Source organism: Pundamilia nyererei, unplaced genomic scaffold (assembly GCF_000239375.1).
Source record: "Pundamilia nyererei isolate P.nyererei 1_Seehausen unplaced genomic scaffold, PunNye1.0 scaffold00421, whole genome shotgun sequence".
Lineage (NCBI taxonomy): Eukaryota > Metazoa > Chordata > Actinopteri > Cichliformes > Cichlidae > Pundamilia > Pundamilia nyererei.
Window position 1 is genome coordinate 261,964 of NW_005187822.1, and position 17,762 is coordinate 279,725.

The 17,762-nt window shown below is 48.1% G+C and overlaps 1 protein-coding gene across 2 annotated transcripts in view; it reads right to left on the reverse strand.

Moving 5' to 3' along the window:
• Positions 1–17,727, reverse strand: part of cdc42bpb (CDC42 binding protein kinase beta (DMPK-like)) — a 29,222-nt gene extending 11,495 nt beyond the window's left edge. The window contains exons 1-26 of one of the 2 annotated variants that reach the window (XM_005753342.2): positions 16,742–17,727; positions 12,970–13,061; positions 10,801–10,884; positions 10,614–10,709; positions 10,388–10,536; positions 9,720–9,813; positions 9,305–9,505; positions 8,753–9,001; positions 8,124–8,355; positions 7,890–7,997; positions 7,416–7,549; positions 6,635–6,877; positions 5,015–5,125; positions 4,637–4,881; positions 4,443–4,548; positions 4,231–4,355; positions 4,047–4,152; positions 3,679–3,741; positions 2,133–2,281; positions 1,954–2,051; positions 1,766–1,845; positions 1,180–1,254; positions 1,035–1,100; positions 774–879; positions 566–702; positions 350–489 (exon numbers count right to left, since the gene is read on the reverse strand). In XM_005753342.2, coding sequence (XP_005753399.1) covers positions 350–489; positions 566–702; positions 774–879; positions 1,035–1,100; positions 1,180–1,254; positions 1,766–1,845; positions 1,954–2,051; positions 2,133–2,281; positions 3,679–3,741; positions 4,047–4,152; positions 4,231–4,355; positions 4,443–4,548; positions 4,637–4,881; positions 5,015–5,125; positions 6,635–6,877; positions 7,416–7,549; positions 7,890–7,997; positions 8,124–8,355; positions 8,753–9,001; positions 9,305–9,505; positions 9,720–9,813; positions 10,388–10,536; positions 10,614–10,709; positions 10,801–10,884; positions 12,970–13,061; positions 16,742–16,910 — 3,458 coding nt within the window. In that variant the 5' untranslated portion in view covers positions 16,911–17,727. The remainder of the gene's footprint in view (positions 1–349; positions 490–565; positions 703–773; positions 880–1,034; positions 1,101–1,179; positions 1,255–1,765; positions 1,846–1,953; positions 2,052–2,132; positions 2,282–3,678; positions 3,742–4,046; positions 4,153–4,230; positions 4,356–4,442; positions 4,549–4,636; positions 4,882–5,014; positions 5,126–6,634; positions 6,878–7,415; positions 7,550–7,889; positions 7,998–8,123; positions 8,356–8,752; positions 9,002–9,304; positions 9,506–9,719; positions 9,814–10,387; positions 10,537–10,613; positions 10,710–10,800; positions 10,885–12,969; positions 13,062–16,741) is intronic. The other variant, XM_005753343.2, reaches the window with a different exon arrangement.
• Between the last annotated feature and the right edge of the window lie 35 nt (positions 17,728–17,762).

Consider the following 17,762-nt stretch of genomic DNA (forward strand, 5'->3'; position numbering starts at 1 on the left):
TTGTTGTGATTTGGCGCTGTATAAATAAAGTGCAAATTACTGACCTCTGTCATCATTTTAAGTGGGGGAACTTGCACAATCGGTGGCTGACTAAATACTTTTTTGCCCCACTGTAGGTGGTCATATGACTGTTGGGGTTTTCACTTATTATTGTAGGGTCTACCTTATAATATAAAGCACCATGAGGTGACCGTTGCTGTGATTTGGCACTGTATAAATAAAACTGAATTGAATTAGAAGAGCTGGAACTTGCTCCAGAGTCCAGGGATTTTTGTCAAAACAAGCAGACTCTTCAAAAGACCTCAAGTAGTGTTTTCATGTCCTGACAGAAGGTGACCAAACCGAATACCTGAGGTCGAGGACGAGACCGGCTGCCACCCCAGGCTGCGTGGACTTTCCCTCTGTGATGTCGTACAGAAAGAGTTTACAGTCAGAGACCACGGCGAATGCTCGCTGCCAGCCCTTTTTCACCCCACTGGGCTTTGGAATCTGACAGAAACAAACTAGCTTGAGTATGTGGAGCTGCTACACAGTTACATCGTCAGTACCGTGTCACTGGACTCACCCTGACATAGCCCTTATATGCAGTGCCGATTCCCCTCTGGACGTCAATGCCCTGTGGCCTCTTGGCCTGCTCTGCTGGGATCGGGCAGACAAGAGGGGCGTGGTCTTTACAGGAAACGTGACAGATGAAGGAGCACACTGCAGAGACAGAGAGTCAGTCAGACACCTGTGACTGAACCAGAAGCAAAGGTGCTGTTAGCGCTGCGTACCTTCGCAGGCGTATCCCTGCCGGATTAGTCCCACCATCAGGGAGGTGCAGTGTGTGCACTGAGGCGGGCTGGAGAACGTCTTGATGCTCAGCTGGTGAGCTTTGGGCTGAAACACACACACACACACACACACACACACACACACACACACACACACACACACACACACACACACACACACACACACACAAATCTATTACAATTACTACAATCTGAGTGGCCCTGTGGAGTCATAGGACACCTGCGAGAACCCCAGGGTACCTTTGGTGTGGTCAGCGCTGTGCTCTGATAGATAGGCGAGGGGCTCGAAGGGACTGCTTTAATTTCCTGTGGACGCAAACGGGTCAATCAGTTAAACAAACCATAACATACAGGACACCTGTGCAAAGACTCATCTGTGACCAACCTCGTGTTCGGAGCTTGTGGAGGGTGATGGGGGCGTAGTGTCTGATTTTGCAGGGGTGGCATCTATGTCTGAAGGCTGCAGGTAAAAACCGTGACACAAAGATTATCAACACCTGATCAGATGAACTGTGACAACTACAAATGCACTATTGCAGTATTCATACAGCAGACACATGAAGTAGTACTGCAGTAATATGAGATTAAGAGGACTGATACTAAGCGATGCTTTTTTTTGTGTGTCGGCGGAGTTTATTCTGTGGATGGAGGTTTTTATAGTCAGTCCGATCAGCTGTGCGGGGCATTAATTTGACCCGAGTGGTTGTTGATGTCATTAGTACAAAGCTAGCAGCTATACTCGAGGTTGAAGGTGGCAGGTCACTGTCTGAAGAGGGGAGGGTAAACTTACTTCTTCCCAGAGAGCATACAGCAAGGAGGCAGAGCAAGCTGACATCTCAAAGTTACAAAGAGAAAGAAGCAAGATGAAGTTGAGTAAGTCAGCACTACACCTGAATGGCATCACTGTCCTGTGAGCTGCTGTGTGTGGGCTTGTTACTATGAATGGTAGGAAAGTCAGACAGGTAACTCACTCTGAAGGTGAGGTCTGGAGCTAGAGGAGACGTGTTGAAGTATTCAAAGATAGGGTCCTGGAAGTCCGGGAGCTTCAGACCTGCACAGACATATATGGTGAAGACACGCCCACAGACACCACTGGAACCTACCTGTCCTCTCAGACCCTAAAAATCATACACACATGGTCTGAGTAGTTTTGCCTAACCTTTGTCGGAACGTGAACGGGTCTCCTCCATCTCCTTTTTTAGGGTCTCCATCTGCTCCACCATTTCCTTGCTCCTTTCCTCCGTCTCCTTAAGCTTACTGTAGGCAGAGAGACATGGGTCAGATAGGTGAACACAGTACACAGATAAGATGACAGTCTGCCTTGGTATGACCTCTGACCTCTCCAGGTTGATGTTTGAGGCTTTGACTTTGCGCAGCTCCTCCTGGACCAGCTGTTTGGCTCTGATTTCAGCGTCCAGAGCCGACTGCAGCTCGAGGCGAGCAGACATGTCCAACTTCTGACTGCGGCGCACCTTCCACAGGGGGTCCTGGAGGGGGTGGAATCAGAGGGATAGGCACCTGTTTATTGTCACTGTACATCAAAGCTCAGAAAGCAAGAAATGGTGCAGTCTGACGATCAGAGCAGCCAATGAGGCTGTCCCCCAATTCAGGGTCTGCACACTTGAAGTACGCATTTTAAGTGCGGTTACGTCACCGCCACGCGACGACGGCTGTCCCAATTCGAAGTGTACTTCAAATGCATACTCCAAATGCGCCGTCAATTTCCCCAAATATCAAGCGTGGTCCGGTGCACGCTTCGTGGTCCTATATATCCCACAATTCATAGCGCGACACACACGCACACACGCCATAATAATCTGACAATACTATAATATTGGCCATATTACATTTATATTGCCAGAGTGAGATGTTAGTCTCATGAACAACATTAACTAATTGTTATTTACTACGGTAACTAATCTTAAATGACTGTTCAGCACAGAAATGAAGCCCAACAATCATGCTTTACAGTCCTGTGGTCTCAGCCTCAGATACTCAACTAATCAGTGATGTCATGACAAAAATGAATGACCAACAAAACATTTTCTCCTTCACTTCTGTCAAACAATGCCGTTTGTAACGTTTCTCGCGGTTAGTATCATGGTTGCTAGGCAACCTGAACAGCGCAACGAAGGCTAGACCATCCCATTTCACAAGCCTCTCACTTCCACACTTCTCGTACTTATAGTACGCACCGTACATAGTACGCGTAGTGCGCATACTTCAAGCATGCAGACCCTGAATTGGGACACAGCCAATGAGTGTTCAATCAGGTGAGGTGATGTCCAGACATGTGATACCACCGATGTAGCTGCTGGAAAATGTGACATTATCATATGACATCAAGATTTGACCATTTAAAGCCCTAAAGGATGCACTGCTTAAATTCCAGATGACTCTAAACCTTCAAAGATAACAGAAGAGTACCTGAAGTGTAGTACCTGACCCCCCAGGTGCCTACTCGAGGTACTCAGTGAGTAAAAACTAATGTGTAGACCGAGTACTGACTCAAGTACAGAGTAAACTACTCCCTGAAGTACAGACTGTGACACCACCTTAGACTAAAGCTTCGTCTCCACTCTGTCCCCACCAGACCTTGAACCCTCACCCTGTCCTGACCCTGGATTCATCTCGAGAGGTCACTGTAGACACCAACTCTCTTTGTAACCTCCTCATCTATGCTTCTGCTTGACCTCTGACCTCTCCAGGCTTCTGTGTGATCCACTCTATGACTTCGTCACAGCTGTCAGGAACCCGCACTGGGAAAGCCTCACTGCGTTCTAATATCAATGGTACACATGCAAGCCAATAGCCATGCAAGCATCTTTAAGCTCGCCCAGAAAGTGATTTTTGACTGGCTGGAAATCGTGACCAGCTCACTCACCCTCCTGTCTCCACCAATGGGAGGCCAGGGCTTCTTAGGAGGAGTGGCCACTCCTGATTCCGTCTAAGACAGCAGGTTTGAAAGGAAAAAAAAACCCCCAAACAAAATCAACACACAGATACAGACAGTACTACAGTCTGAAGAAGGTGGAGGACATTCCTGGATTTCTTTCACAATAAAAGCCACTAAGTTAAAACATAACTGAAGGGATAAAACATTTCTGAGTATTTGTAACATAAATTTAAAAAAAATTTCTGCTATGACTGAGTGATGTCTGAACACACCTGTGACAGGCGGAGGCTTCAACAGGTCGCTTCAGGTGAAGTCCCGTGTGTGTGTGTGTGTGTTTGTGTGTGTGTTAGTGTTACCAGAGGTCTGGTTCCCAAGCTGGAGCTGCGTAGAGTTTCCAGCTCCTCCGTCATCTTGGTGGCTAGAGCCTGCAGATAACCTCGAGCATCCTTCTCGTCGCTGACCCTGAACACAGTGTACCACATGTCCTTAAAAATGTGTCGCTGAACCCGCGGCGGTGTCCAAGCAGCTCACGTGACTCACCACTGGATGATCTCTGCGATCTGAGCCTCCCAGTGAGCCACGCTCTCCTTCTTGGACGCCAGGTCCTGCAGCTCGTCTTCTAGTTGCCTATTCTGAGCCGTCAGGTTATCCACGAACGAGCACAGCTGGACACAACCACAACGAGAGCAGTATTACACAGCGGTGCTCCTAGTACTACAAAGTGTGCAGTAACAGTACTACAGGAGTATCACCTTGTCGGTCTCTGTCGTCAGTTTTCGGTTTTCTTCTGTCAGCAGGTTCTTCTCTCGCTCATGTTTCTTCTTGAGAGCAGTGAGAGCTTCTTCCATCTCAACTTGCCTGAGAGGGCACACACACACACACTGGGTCAGCATGGATCTGGCCATGACTCACCTGTACCTGCCAGTAAACCCAGTTCAGGACTCACCTGTCCCTCTTGGCCTTGTCTAGCTTGTCTCGGAGCTGCAGCAACTCCTTGTTGGCGGTGAGCTGCGCCCCCTCAGACTCCTGCAAGTCTTTGCAGAGGTTTTTTATCTCAGAGGAGTGGGCCGAGTCCCTCCTCAGGAGCTCCTCCTCGTAGAACAGCACCTTCTTGTCCAGCTCTGCCTTTAGATGGGATAGTTCCTGCTGAAACTCCGCCCCTCCTGCTGCTACTCCACGGCCCTGCTGAGACTAGGATCAGAACCAGAACAACTTCTGCATGACTGTGAGGACTGGTTCAGCCAGGGTTTGGCTTAACCCAGGCTCAAATTGGGATTGTGTGGTCATGATGGGTGTAAAGGGGTGTGTGTGTGTGACCTCTGACCTTTAGACTCTGCAGCTCCGCCTCCAGCTGTTTGGAGTAAACCTCGCTGTGCTCCCTCAGCTTCCTCTCCTTTGATGCCTCTGTCTGCGCCTCATCCAGCTGAGCCTCCAGCTAACACACAAACAAAAGGCTTTTTGCGGGTCGGTGGAGCTTACTGAGACTCAGACCTACTGAGATGGAAGCTCTGCGGGGGACCTAACATGGTGTGCACGTGGAGTGCACAGCAGAGCTGCGTTACAGCACATAAACATGAACATGTGTCTGCAGTGACGAAGACGCCACACCTCACAGTCCCGTCATAAACATTGAATATCAGAGACATCAATCACTGCTCAGGCTGAGCTGATGGGTGATGATGTCGGACTAGTGCTGCTCAAAATGAGTCTTATTTTCCTGCTTTTGCATTAAATTCTTATCATCCTCATGAGGTTCTTCATAACCACACCTGCAACACAGGTGTGCATGCTGTGGAACCAGCTGTCGACCCACCATCACCTCCCCCTCCACTCAGTGTCAGCAGATGGTTGGTGAATAGGGAAGTCACACAGCTTTTAGGTTTATATGACTTTTACACCCTGCTAACAAGAAGTGATGTCATTAGCAGTGGTTAGTGATTCATTCGCCTCCTTTCCTGTAACCCTGATTCACTCTCTGCAGATTAATTCCTTTGAGCTCATTCGGGTGTTTCCCACGTCACTGAATCTTTCCTGCCATTTTACTGAAGTCTGCACTTTATATGACATGTTTGGCCAATCAGAGCACAGCACCATCACTCAGGGTTGATCTGAACTGTGTATGTATGCTGCCTATGGAATCTGACATTAATATGACCTGAAATAATTTCTGAAAACCCCAAAGCTTCCAGTTCCTGCTGCTCAAGAGAACAAAGAGGAACAGCCTCCAACAGTCAGCGCGAACAGAAGGTGTGGTCAGAACACACCTTCAGACAGCGAGAGCGTCCCTCCATTAACCCAGAACCCGAACACTTTATGAAGGAGCCGTCGTAATTCATCTTATGATCTGACCAAACCTTTTAGACCTGTCGTGTCTCTGACATGTGCTCACGGCGCTTTAAACGCTTGGTTCCTTCTCGTTTTACATCAAAGTGTTCTTTGATTGACCAACGGCTTCCTGCTTATTACAGGAGTCTGTCTCCCTCTGCTGGTGAGCACGAGGAGGTGCACCTCAGGACTGATGGTGCACCTCCCGTTCTTTTCAGTTTGACTCTGGAATTCAACTTAGAAAGTCAGAAAACAAACTCTTAATCTGTAGAGCTGTACTGCTAACCACATAAGAGAACAGTATCATGCTGCACTGTTGGCGATACCCAGACGGCTCTACCTCACTTGTGAACCAAAAACAAATCCTCTTTTTCCTGCTTTGTCTGTCTCTCTCAGGCTCATCTTCAGACCTCTTACACTTCTGTTCCTGACTCCCTGTCATCAGGACATGTGCCCAATCATCATCACTGACAAATTACTTAAAGCGACCAACTGAAAACCCGACAGACGCTCCCTAACCCTCCATAACGAGGGTGAATGCTAACAGAGGAGACTTTCGTCTCTAAGGTTTTAATCACAAAATGGTCATTGCTGATGCTCTGCAGCCATCCTCACTCACCTCCTTACGGCTCTTCTCCATCTTACGGATCTCCTGCCTCGTGCCGTCCATCTTCTGCAGCAGCGCCTCCATCTCCTCTTCCTTGTCACGGAGCTGGCGGGTCAGGCGCTGCTTTGAGGAGCGCAGCTCAGCCATCCTCTCTGACAACTCAGAGAACTCCTGCAGCGCCAGCTTCCTCTGCGAGTGCGCCTCCTTCAACTCCTTTGTCTGACTCCTCAGGCGTTCCAGGGCGTCAGCCAACTGCTGCTCAGAGGGTGTGGGGTTTATTAGCTTGGGAATACATGACTATTAAGCCCCTTTTCATTAGTAACTACTCGGATTGACTTGCCACAGTTTAAAGGGTTTTCTGTAAGGTACCGTTTTAGTACCTGCTCACCCAGGGTTCCAAGCCATTTGAGCAGGTACTAAAATGTGACGTCGTCACACTGCATGCCACTGATTGGCTGGTCGGTAGCGTCACTCGATGAATCATAAGAGCATCTTGTTCACAAAAATCAAAACTGCCATTTTTGAAACCATGGCAATGAGGGAAATGGCTACAAAAACAGTCCGACGAGTTTGACGAAAAGCCACAGGTATGTTGTCGCTTGGATGTCCACCTTTGTTGTAGCGTTCTGCATAGCAATTAAGTCGCGGGACGCTCAAACATGTTGCTATGACAACAACCACTCACATCAGTTAGTGCTGGATTGTAATGGAAAACGAGTTGATCAGAGTAGGTACTAATGGAAAAGGGGCTTTATTCTGAAAAACAGCTCCACCTGCGGCCAGATCCGCGTACCTTGTGAACCTCATCCTTCTCCTGTCGCAGGCTTTTCACCTGCTTCTCCATGCTCCTCAGTTTGGAGGCGGAGCTTTCATAGTCCTGTCTGAGAGAGACCGCCTCTTCCAGCTGGTGCTCCAACCTGTCAGAGTCTGAGATTACAGGGGCAGGGTTTATTTTAATAAATAAAAAGTGTGACATTACTTTAATAACTTTATTTAAACTGATTTTTCTGCAGTACTGTCTCATTGGCTCCAACGTATTAATAAACATGTGTCTGTATGACATTAAACACGAGCTCGGGCGGAGCACAGAAACTTGAAATATTTAAGGTTTTCTGCGAGTGGCGCTGTTAAACAAACCTAACAGGAAATAAAGTTTCAGATGTCATTATTCAGTTCTTTTATTGATGAACTCCGTGCCTGCAGACTGCAGACCATATCAGGTGCTACCACCCCAACTGTGTCTGTTACCACGGAAACATCCTCTGACCTGCCAGCTTCTTCTTGAGTCGTTCAATCTCCTCATTGAGCTTCTTGATCTCTTTGTCTCGACTCAGAGTTCCTCCTCGAGCTGGAGCCTGCAGGGCCTGAGTCGACTCTGTGGGAGGACAGACGCAGTGAGGTCACAGCGAGTACTGCAGGAATACTGATCGAGTCCTACAGAGTACTGCTGGAGTCCAGCAGTGTACTGTGGGAGTACTGCTGGAGTCCACCTCCTCCTTACCCTGCAGTTTGCGGTTCAGTTCCTGTTTCTCCTGCTCCAGTCGACGAATCCTCTTCTCAAAAACCTCCACCTCCTCCCCTCCTGTTCCACCATCTGTTTCGATCTGGACACGCAACCACGCCCTGCTGACAGAGCTGCGGTCGGAGAAGCAGCTGTCGGTGGTGTAGGTGAAGCCAACGAAGGGGAGGTGCTGCCCTGTAAAACCAGTGTGAGACACTGGAGGTCCAATGTCCTGTAGAGAGAAGACCTGTCAGCATGAAGGACTGTGCGGACAAAAAGGGCCACTGGAAAACCTGTGGTCTCAGAGTCACCTGGAGTCTCGGGGACTCTCAGAGACTCTTAGGCCCCAGACTCAGTCTGACTGCCCTGTGACTCCAGGTGACTCTGAGACTGATGGAGTCTCAGAGCAGTCAGATTGATGGAAGGCCATTTCACACAGGGAGCAGCACATACTGTACTGCCCTCTGCAAAGCACAGTGAAAGCACTCTGGCGGGGAGAAGTCCCACATGCCACGGTCAAAGTTCAACTGGGTTGAATAAAATTTACGTGACTCGCTCCAGCTAGTGGTGATCCCACTACATGCTGCTTCCTATGTAAAACGGTCTTGAGGATAGAAAGAAGTCCTCACCGGGTTCTTCAGGACATCATCATCTACGTCAAAGTTTGAGGTGTCGGTGGGTGAGGACACCTCGGGAATGTAGGGGGCCCCGGTGGACCGGATGTTGTCCCAGTCGATGCCGTTGAAGAAAGGGTGGCTTTTAAAATCAGAGATCCCATTAAGTCCAAGGCGACGATCCCTGGAACAGAGCAAGCCCTGGATCAGATCCTTGGCATCTTCAGACACATCGGTCACATGGGAAGGGAACTGGAAACGCTCCTGGAAACAGCAAAAGAAAAGACAAGGATACGTTCAGCGGAAGAGTCAGGAAACTGGACAAAAAGGCGAGCGTGCGCTGAGGGACGAGCTCTGATTCAAAACAGGAAGTGGGACGAGAGCCTGGAGACAGACTTGTAACCTGGAAACAGCAGCACAGCACGGGCAGGACAAGAGTAATCCAATTACAGAGCACAGTATCATTACCCTGACAGTGTAATCTGATTACTGTAACAGCTAGTGTCTTTATTTATTCTGAAAGACAGTCCAAATACTCTGGCAGATAGAACAGTCCATGGTTCTGACCTCATGATTCATGATCTTGCCATAGGTTTCAACCAGCGACTCAGCGTAGAACGGTGTCTCGCCATACAGCATCTCATACATGCACACACCCAGCGACCACCAGTCACACTCTGGGCCGTAGCGGCCCATCCCGTCCTCCATCGCCTGCAGGATCTCTGGGGAGATGTAGTCTGGCGTGCCAACTGCCACCGAGGACTGAACCTATAGTGAAACATTGGGATGGACCGAGGTTACAAAAGGTCATCCAGAAAAGGTCAAAGGTGAACTTAAGCTCAAGTAACAGAACTAAACAAGCTTAATTAAGCTATTGAAGTTCCTGAATTAAAACCAGCACTAAGATTACCAGGGTTAACCTTAAACTAGACTAACGAGAGCACTGTTAGCTTCAAAGAGGCGATGGGAGCGTGACAGTTACCGTGCCGTCCTCCATCATGCGGAGACAGGATCCGAAGTCTGCGAGGCGAATATGGCCGTTGACGTCGAGCAGGACGTTGTCGGGTTTGATGTCTCTGAAAGACGAAAAACATATTCAGCTAGTCATCGTCACCTTCATCCCAGACAGGTCACATGGTCAGCTGATGCCGCAGCAGGATCTGATTAACCACACACAGTATAAAGATGGGTGGCGCTACTGTGCTGTGAACCCATTGGTCCTTTTCACATGAGTGTTTTTGCTGTCACCATTTTGAGTTTTGAAGCTGGCGGTGACGAGGGGCTGTCTCTGAAATCACACACTCACTGTGACAACCTCCACATGGTCATTTCTAAAACATATGACCAGGCGTACCAAACGGGATGTGCGTCCATGTTTTATCTGACTCCGATCACGTGATGCACCTTAAAGCGCCATCGTTTCACTGTGTGTGAATAAAGATGTGTGAGACTGAACAGCAGCAGGTTAAAGTTCAGCCATCTCAGGAAGGAAAAGACCAGCTGAGCAGGAAGGAACTACATTTCCCAGAGGACACTGCAGCAGGAAAAGCACACTTCCTGGATACAGAGGCACATACCTTTGGTAGGGCCAGTACAACTTAAGAGTACAGTGTGAAGTACAGGCAGTGCAGTTTGCAGTACTCCGAGTACCTGTGTATGTAGTGCTGCTGATGGATGGAGTGGATGGCGAGTACCATCTCAGCCACGTAGAACTTGGCCATATCCTCAGGAAGTCGATCCTCAAACTTACTGAGCAGCGTCAGCAGGTCACCACCCACGTAGTAATCCATCACCAAGTACTGCAGTACAGGTACACACAGAGGAGTTAAAGATAGTACCAGTCCCAGTCCCACAGGGGACAGCAGCTAGTACTCACCAAATAGTTGTCATCCTGGAAGGCGTAGTGCAGGTTGGTGATCCACTGACTGTCTCCTTTCACCAGGACGTCACGCTCTTCACGGAAACATGCCGTCTGCACTCACAGCATACCAACACGTCAATAACATGCCCACAGCACACTAAGGTCACAACAGCCCATTACATGATCATGAAGAGGAGCCCACCTCTGCTCGTTTTAGCATCTCCCACTTATTGAGGATCTTCATAGCATAAACTTGCTCCGTGTGCTTCATCTTCACCACGGCAACCTGACAGAGAGAGAGGGGGCGAGAAACATGAACACACAGGTAAACACAAACACCTGCAGCACTATGCGCCAAGGGTCCAGAATGATGCCATGTCAAATTTGTGTGCCTCCCACAGGTGTATCACCTGTGCAGTGTTGCTGCTATGGTCTCCATGGTGACCGGGTGTGTATCTTTAACATCACTTGCTGAGCTGGTCTGAGCACATGACATAGAACCCCACCCACACAGCTCACCTGGACTTACCTGAGGACAGGTGTGTCACAACCATGCCTGCCCGGTGCTTCGGGACATACCTGAGGACAGGTGTGTGTTTATGTCCCGAGGCAGCAGGCAGGTGTGGTAGTGTCACACCTGTCCTCTGGTATGAGAAGAACGCACACACAGAAACAGACACACGCTGACAGCGGCTGCTGAGGACACTCGCTCTGCTTTACACATTACCCAAAAGATCCTAGAGAGGACACTTAGTGCAGATCTCAAACACCAAAGGACTACAAATACCACAGTACTGTGTGGGTTCTGATATGTGTGCACGTCTTCACTGCATGTCTCATGGGAAACTGCGTCCATGCTGTAAAGAACTGAATTGCTCTGTCCCCTCGTACCACGATTATGTCAAACTTCTTGTCTTCATAACAAATAAGACCCCACCAACCCGTCTCTGTTCGCATTAAACAGAACTTAAATATTTCAGCCAATTAGGGCTGTGCGATATGACCAAAATCTCATATCCCGATATAATACATCTATCGTCCCGATAACAATATAAATCACAAAACTGTAACATTTTCTGTAAATTCTGTGAATCTCTGGCAGCTTGACTTGCGTGAAGTGTTTCCAGCTGGGCCTTGTGTTTTAACAGATGCCTGAAACTATACATTTTTAGTCATAAGTTGTAACGGCCGCCGTTTTCTTTGTGATTATTTATTTCACAGCGTGCTGCGGGGAAAAGCCTGTTCTAACGTTTGAGTCTGACGGCTCTTTTTTTGCTTCTCATCCGTAAATACTCTGCATACTCTTTCACGTGATTCAGTTTATTTTGAAAAGTCTCAACAGGATCTTGAGCTTTATTGTGAAAGGTTTATGTGGAAAATAAACAAGGGGACGGCGGAGCCACGCGATGGTTTTACCATCATTTTTGCTAACGACAACGCATAAAAACAGGCGCTTGTCCGTCCGTAGTGTGGTTATATTAAATATAAGAGAAAGAGAGAACTTTAAGAAATTAATATAGCCACTACAGTGACCAACAAAACAGTGAAAAAATATTGCCGTAAACAGTTTATTTTGCGACACCACGAAACAAACGACAGCGTAAAATGAAACGATAGACGTTTTTATATCGTCATCTGATATATGTCGTTATATCGAATAGCCCTGCAGACAATCACATCGTGGTGTGCTGCAGGACGTTTAATATGAGATCTCCATCAGCGTCCACGATGATCTTCAGATTATCCTGGATTATCATCTCCACCCTGGATTATTTCTGGGCCACAGGCTCAGGTAAGGAGAGGAGGGCAGCCCCGCGTATCCAGTTTTAGGACGGAGACGACCTCCAAGCCTACAGTGCGAGGAGCCTTGCGACCAATCAGGTTACAGAAACAGGGTCACAGTTTCTCTCTGCTGACTTGTTTTTTTGCCATTTGTTTGTCAAACCAACAACAAACACATGACATGACTTGTATTTGTTCGGTTACCCTGCCTCTGATGATGTCACAGGTGGTGGAGTTAATGCCTGCGACATTAACTGAAATTGAGTTTTGTTTCAGGGATTGGTCATCGCGCCGTCTCCTCCTCCATCAAGTTTGTGTTCCTAACAGCTTCCCGTTCACTTCCTGTGTTTGCCTGGAATCTGAGCCCTTCCCGTTTTCCCTCAGACTGCAGAGGAGGATGGGCGGAGCCTCCTCCAAGCCACTGCGACACAGTGTGGCGTCTCAAACACACAATCAGGACAGGAAATCCCAGTGCTAAGGTGCTTTACAAAGTAAGAGTGTATTTATTCTGTCTACACATGAATACATCGCGTTTCCTTTTCGTCACCTTTAGTCGCCTGACAAGTCACAGGTCATCAGGAAGTCTTACCTCTCCAAAAGCTCCTCGTCCAATCACCTTCAGGATCTCGAAGTCGTCTTTGTGCAGCCGCATGTCCTTCACCGTGGTTGTGAATGGCTTCACTGGAACACACAGAAGAGCTGGGGTAATGTCACACGCACGCAGAGGTCCACACTAACCCAATCTCATACAGGTAATGTTCTGTTGTTGACTTCTTACCTGATCAAATCACAATGGTAACAGAGGCTGAAGCCCTCACCTGGTCAAGAGCAGGTTATATTCAGAGTTTAAAGCAGAAGCGGTCCTCTGATTCTTTTATGTGCATCAGTGTGCAGCTTGTTCCTGAGAGCAGTACATGAACCTAGAGCGGCTCAGACTGAACGTTCATGTGCTGATGCAGCAAATATTTAAATCTTTTTCTACTTGATTCTACTTAACTCTGATCTGCTACAAACACAGGACACCAGGAATGTTCAACCAATCACATTCATCCACTCTGATCTCAGTCATCAGTCTGTGTGACAGGAAATGTTACCGTTTGTGTTTCAGACACGAATGTGCAGTCGTTGCTTTAAAAACAAAGACAAAATCATTAACTGCCATTCAACTTGTATTTTCCTGCTCTGTGTCACAAATGACCAGATTAACCAGTTTCACCTCTCAGATTATTCACAGATTTTTTGGTTCTTTACAGATTTTTACTTGACAGCATCTCTGTAAAAGAGGAGTCACATGAGAGGTGAAATGTCCCTTTAAATTGCTCAGATGCTATCAGCTCTGCCCCTTTCACGTGAACTCGCAGGTTAAACCCCGAGTTAACTCAGCGAGATGATAACCAGGTTTGTGTGACCTCTGACCCTGACGTTAGGTTAAACGCAATATTCCTTCTAATTTTTCACGTGTCTGAGCGAACACACAAAGTAAAAATAACTTGAACTCCAATTTTGAAAACAACTTCTTTTTTTTTGCTCTGACTTGTATTATGAGTCTGTGGTCTGGGAGAGAGTCCTGTAACTCTTTGTCTGCAAAATACAGAATGACCAATGTTGGCAATTAATTCAATAGTTGCTTCTTCAAAAAAGTAACTGAGTTTTGTAAACAAAGTTTTTTGCAGCCGTTTACCTAAAAATGCAGCCAAGGCGTTTTTTAAAATAAACATTTAAAACTATTTACAGAACAATCAGGTGTTCTGCATCAAATTTGATGCCACACAAATTATTTGTGCCTCTCCAAAAAATTATTTCTGTCCACTATGAGATAAAGGAGAACAACAGCCTGATATCTGCAGGCCTGACAACAGCAGATGTATCACTCCTGTAACATCTGTAACACTCAGTAGTCGCCTCATTGTTCTGACACACACAACAGAACTATTGACTACACTACACACTAACTACACAAGATTTGCGCTAAACGTCGCAAATCTCTCACATCTCAAAACACCGCCGCAACACCTAAAACTTCCCTCTTCCTAAACAACTAAATGCCATGTTGCCATATCATTTTTTGATTGGTCCACATAGTATATTTGCTCACAGGCGGAGAGCGCTTTCGAGCGTTTTCCCTATAAAATGCCGTTTTTACAGTTTCTTCCCGCAATAAATATAAACAATGATCGTATTCAGGAAAAAACAAACATTGCATATATTTTTATCATAACTCTGGTTTTACGTGACCTATCAACACAATTTAAAAACTGGTATTAAGTCCACATTTTTCCCGTCAATTGTTCCATCTGTCCTGCTCACATCTCCAATGGTTGTACACGTTGTCATTATCGTGGCTTCACTCCACATCAGCCACGCCGCTTTGCTAGCTAAAACACCGGTGTTGGCACATAAGAACGCTGCCATAGTCTGTCAACGACGTTGATTAGCTGCGTATATACGAATGTGAATTGCATCATTGGCTGGACTATGATGCGATTAATCCCATACCGGAGCAGCCAGTCACTTACTGACTAACACTGCATAACAGAATTGTTAAAGTATTTATTTTAATTTCAATTCAGGTTAGATTTTTTTTGTGCGCAACACAGATTTTCTGTGCGCAGAGACCGTGTCAGCAGTGCGCAATTGCGCATGCGCGCAGTTTAGAGGGAACATTGGTTAAACGTGTCCTGATAACAGAACGACCCGAGTCGTGAGTTAGAGGCATTAGTACCCTGCATGCTGTCAGCTCCTCATCATTTATTCATCTGATCTGAGATCAGATTTATCTGGGTCACTCACATTTACTCTCATAGAAACCAGAATAGAAACAGAGCAGAGGAGCTGAGCTGGTTTCAATTCTTCCTCAGAGCCCTGACTTAACGTTTGCAAACACTTTCGGTCTGACTGATGTCACTGCTGTGACATCAAAGGCTGAGGGCTGAGAAAGAGCACAGAATAATTCACCACGTCATGGCGGCATTACGGTTTCCATGTCTACGAGTCTGCTGCCGTCCGACTGATGGAGACATGTCTGCAGAGTGGCCGTGACTGCTGGTCCTGTTTTAGTTCTGCAGCAGGTGGAGAACTTTGTCACTGATCAATAACGGATGGAAGCCAGTTATTGATTAGCGATAAAGTGGTTTGTCATACATTATTAATGGAAGACAAATGAAGCGAGTGCATCCTCTCCTGTCCCCGCCCTCTTAGGTGAGGGCCTGAGTCTAAGAACCTTGTGATTGCTCAGAGACACTGACAGGTGTGAGCGATGCTGTCTGAAGCAATTATGGATTACTTTAAAGCATGGGTGGGGAACTCCAGGCCTTGAGGGCCGGTGTGCTGCAGGTTTTAGATATCACCCTGGGTCAACACACCTGAATCACATGATTAGTTCATTACCAGGCCCCTGGAGAACTTCAAGACATGTCGAGGAGGTAATTTAACCATTTAAAACAGCTGTGTTGGATCAAGGACACATCTAAAACCTGCAGGACACTGGCCCTCAAGGCCTAGACACTGGCCCTCAAGGCCTAGAGTTCCCCACCCTGATCTAAAGGAGATGGTATCAGATCAATAACACACCTCAGTCAAGTTATGAAATCATGTTTAGGTGATCACTGCCTTCATAATCTTCATCACCGACTGTCCTGATCAGCTTCCTGCTTATTTGTATCAAACCTTCCTGTAAACATCACCTGAACACCGTCTGTCATTGATCACCCATGACCTGATCGGTCTTACTCATCACTGACATCATCGGCGCATGCAGTTGGCCTTCACAGCGGCTCCAACTCAGAGCAGAATTGCAAATTGAAACCAGGTCACAGAAACCAGGACAGGAACAGGCTGAACCAGGCCAAACTGGGCCAGAGTGTTTCAGCTGCACAGAAGCTGGAAGCTGATTCAAGACCAGCTGATCGATTACACTATCACTGAATGATATTAGCCACATGCAGTCACCATGGAAACACTAACAGTCTACATGGGACCCACAACCAGGGCAGGAAGGCGGAGCCTGAAAAAGCAAGGATTACCCTAGTGTTCATCCTGACTCAACTTTAAACCTAATCACCTCGATTATTGATTGTATATCATGTGACCACGTCAGACCACGAGAGACCCGGAGACGCCGTTTAAGCCTTCAGAATCCTCTTTCAAGGAGCTCCACAAACCTGGAGCTGAGCTCAGGGGAGAGAGCCTTCAGACACCTGTGAGGTGAATCTGTCTCTGACCCCTCAAGCACCCTGGATCGACCCCACGTACACCTGAAACTACCTGAAGCGTGCTACACCTGGATCTCCTTGATTGACCTTTGACCTTCAGTAGGCCAGCTCCAGTCTGCTGAACCTGACCCCCACCCACCCGGGTCTTACCCCACTCCAGGAAGTCGGTGACGTGCTTCTCCCTCTTGAGCGGGGACTGGGAGCACTCTGTGTAGAAGCAGAGCAGCAGGTCTAGCAGCGCCTCCACGTTCAGGCAGCCGGCCGCCCGCTGCTCCAGCAGCAGCTCCTCCAGTCGCTTCAACCGCTCCTGCGCCGACATCCTGCTGTCGGTCCCCGCCGGACTCTCCAGGGTGCTCCGCCGGGCCCGCGTCGCTCAGTCCGGGTGTATCCGCCGCCGAGGCTCCGCTTCCTGCCTAGCTGCTAGCCGTTAGCCGTTAGCTCCAGGAGAAGCTTCCCGACATTTTGAGCCGCGGGGTTCGGAGCGTCGCCGAGAGTCCTCCGGTCACCGTGGGTCACCGTCGGTCAGCAGCCTGCGGGCCTGCCTCTGTCCGCCCTCCTCCGGCTCTAATCCGGTAAATCTGCTCTTTCCTCTCAGGATCAGGACGTCGGGCGGACCGTCGACTCTCAGGTCGGCCGCCGCTGCTCCATGTCCGCCGCTCGGTTTGTCGGACCGGGGCTGGCTCCGGGGGCGACTGCGCAGGGGTCAGAATGTCCGAGTTCTCTGTGGGAGTGGGGGAGAGCGTCACGGGATCACGGCCGGTTTGAGGAGAGTTCGAGGCGGCTGCCGGTGTGGCGGAGCGCTGGGAATATGGCTGAATCCAGGACGGAAGATCCCGAGCAAGCGGAGGAGTTGTGTCCCGCTTCCGGTGCCGGGGAGCTTCACAATAAAATATCCGAGCTCAGAAAACCAAGAGTCAGTGACGAGCATCAACAAACCGCAAGAACAGAAGGACTAGACACATGGTAAATGGTAGTGATGGCCAAATGAAGCTTTCCGAAGCACTGAAGCTTGTATTGAAAAACGGTTCATTACTCGAAGCTTTTCAACACAGTCCTCTCCGGTGACATCTGGTGGTGAAAATTTTGAAGAGCAGCTTGAATCTGCAAAATAAAACGGACTGCTCAATTATCACTGCTCACTCAAGAGTGGAGTTCTCTCTGATATTGGGCC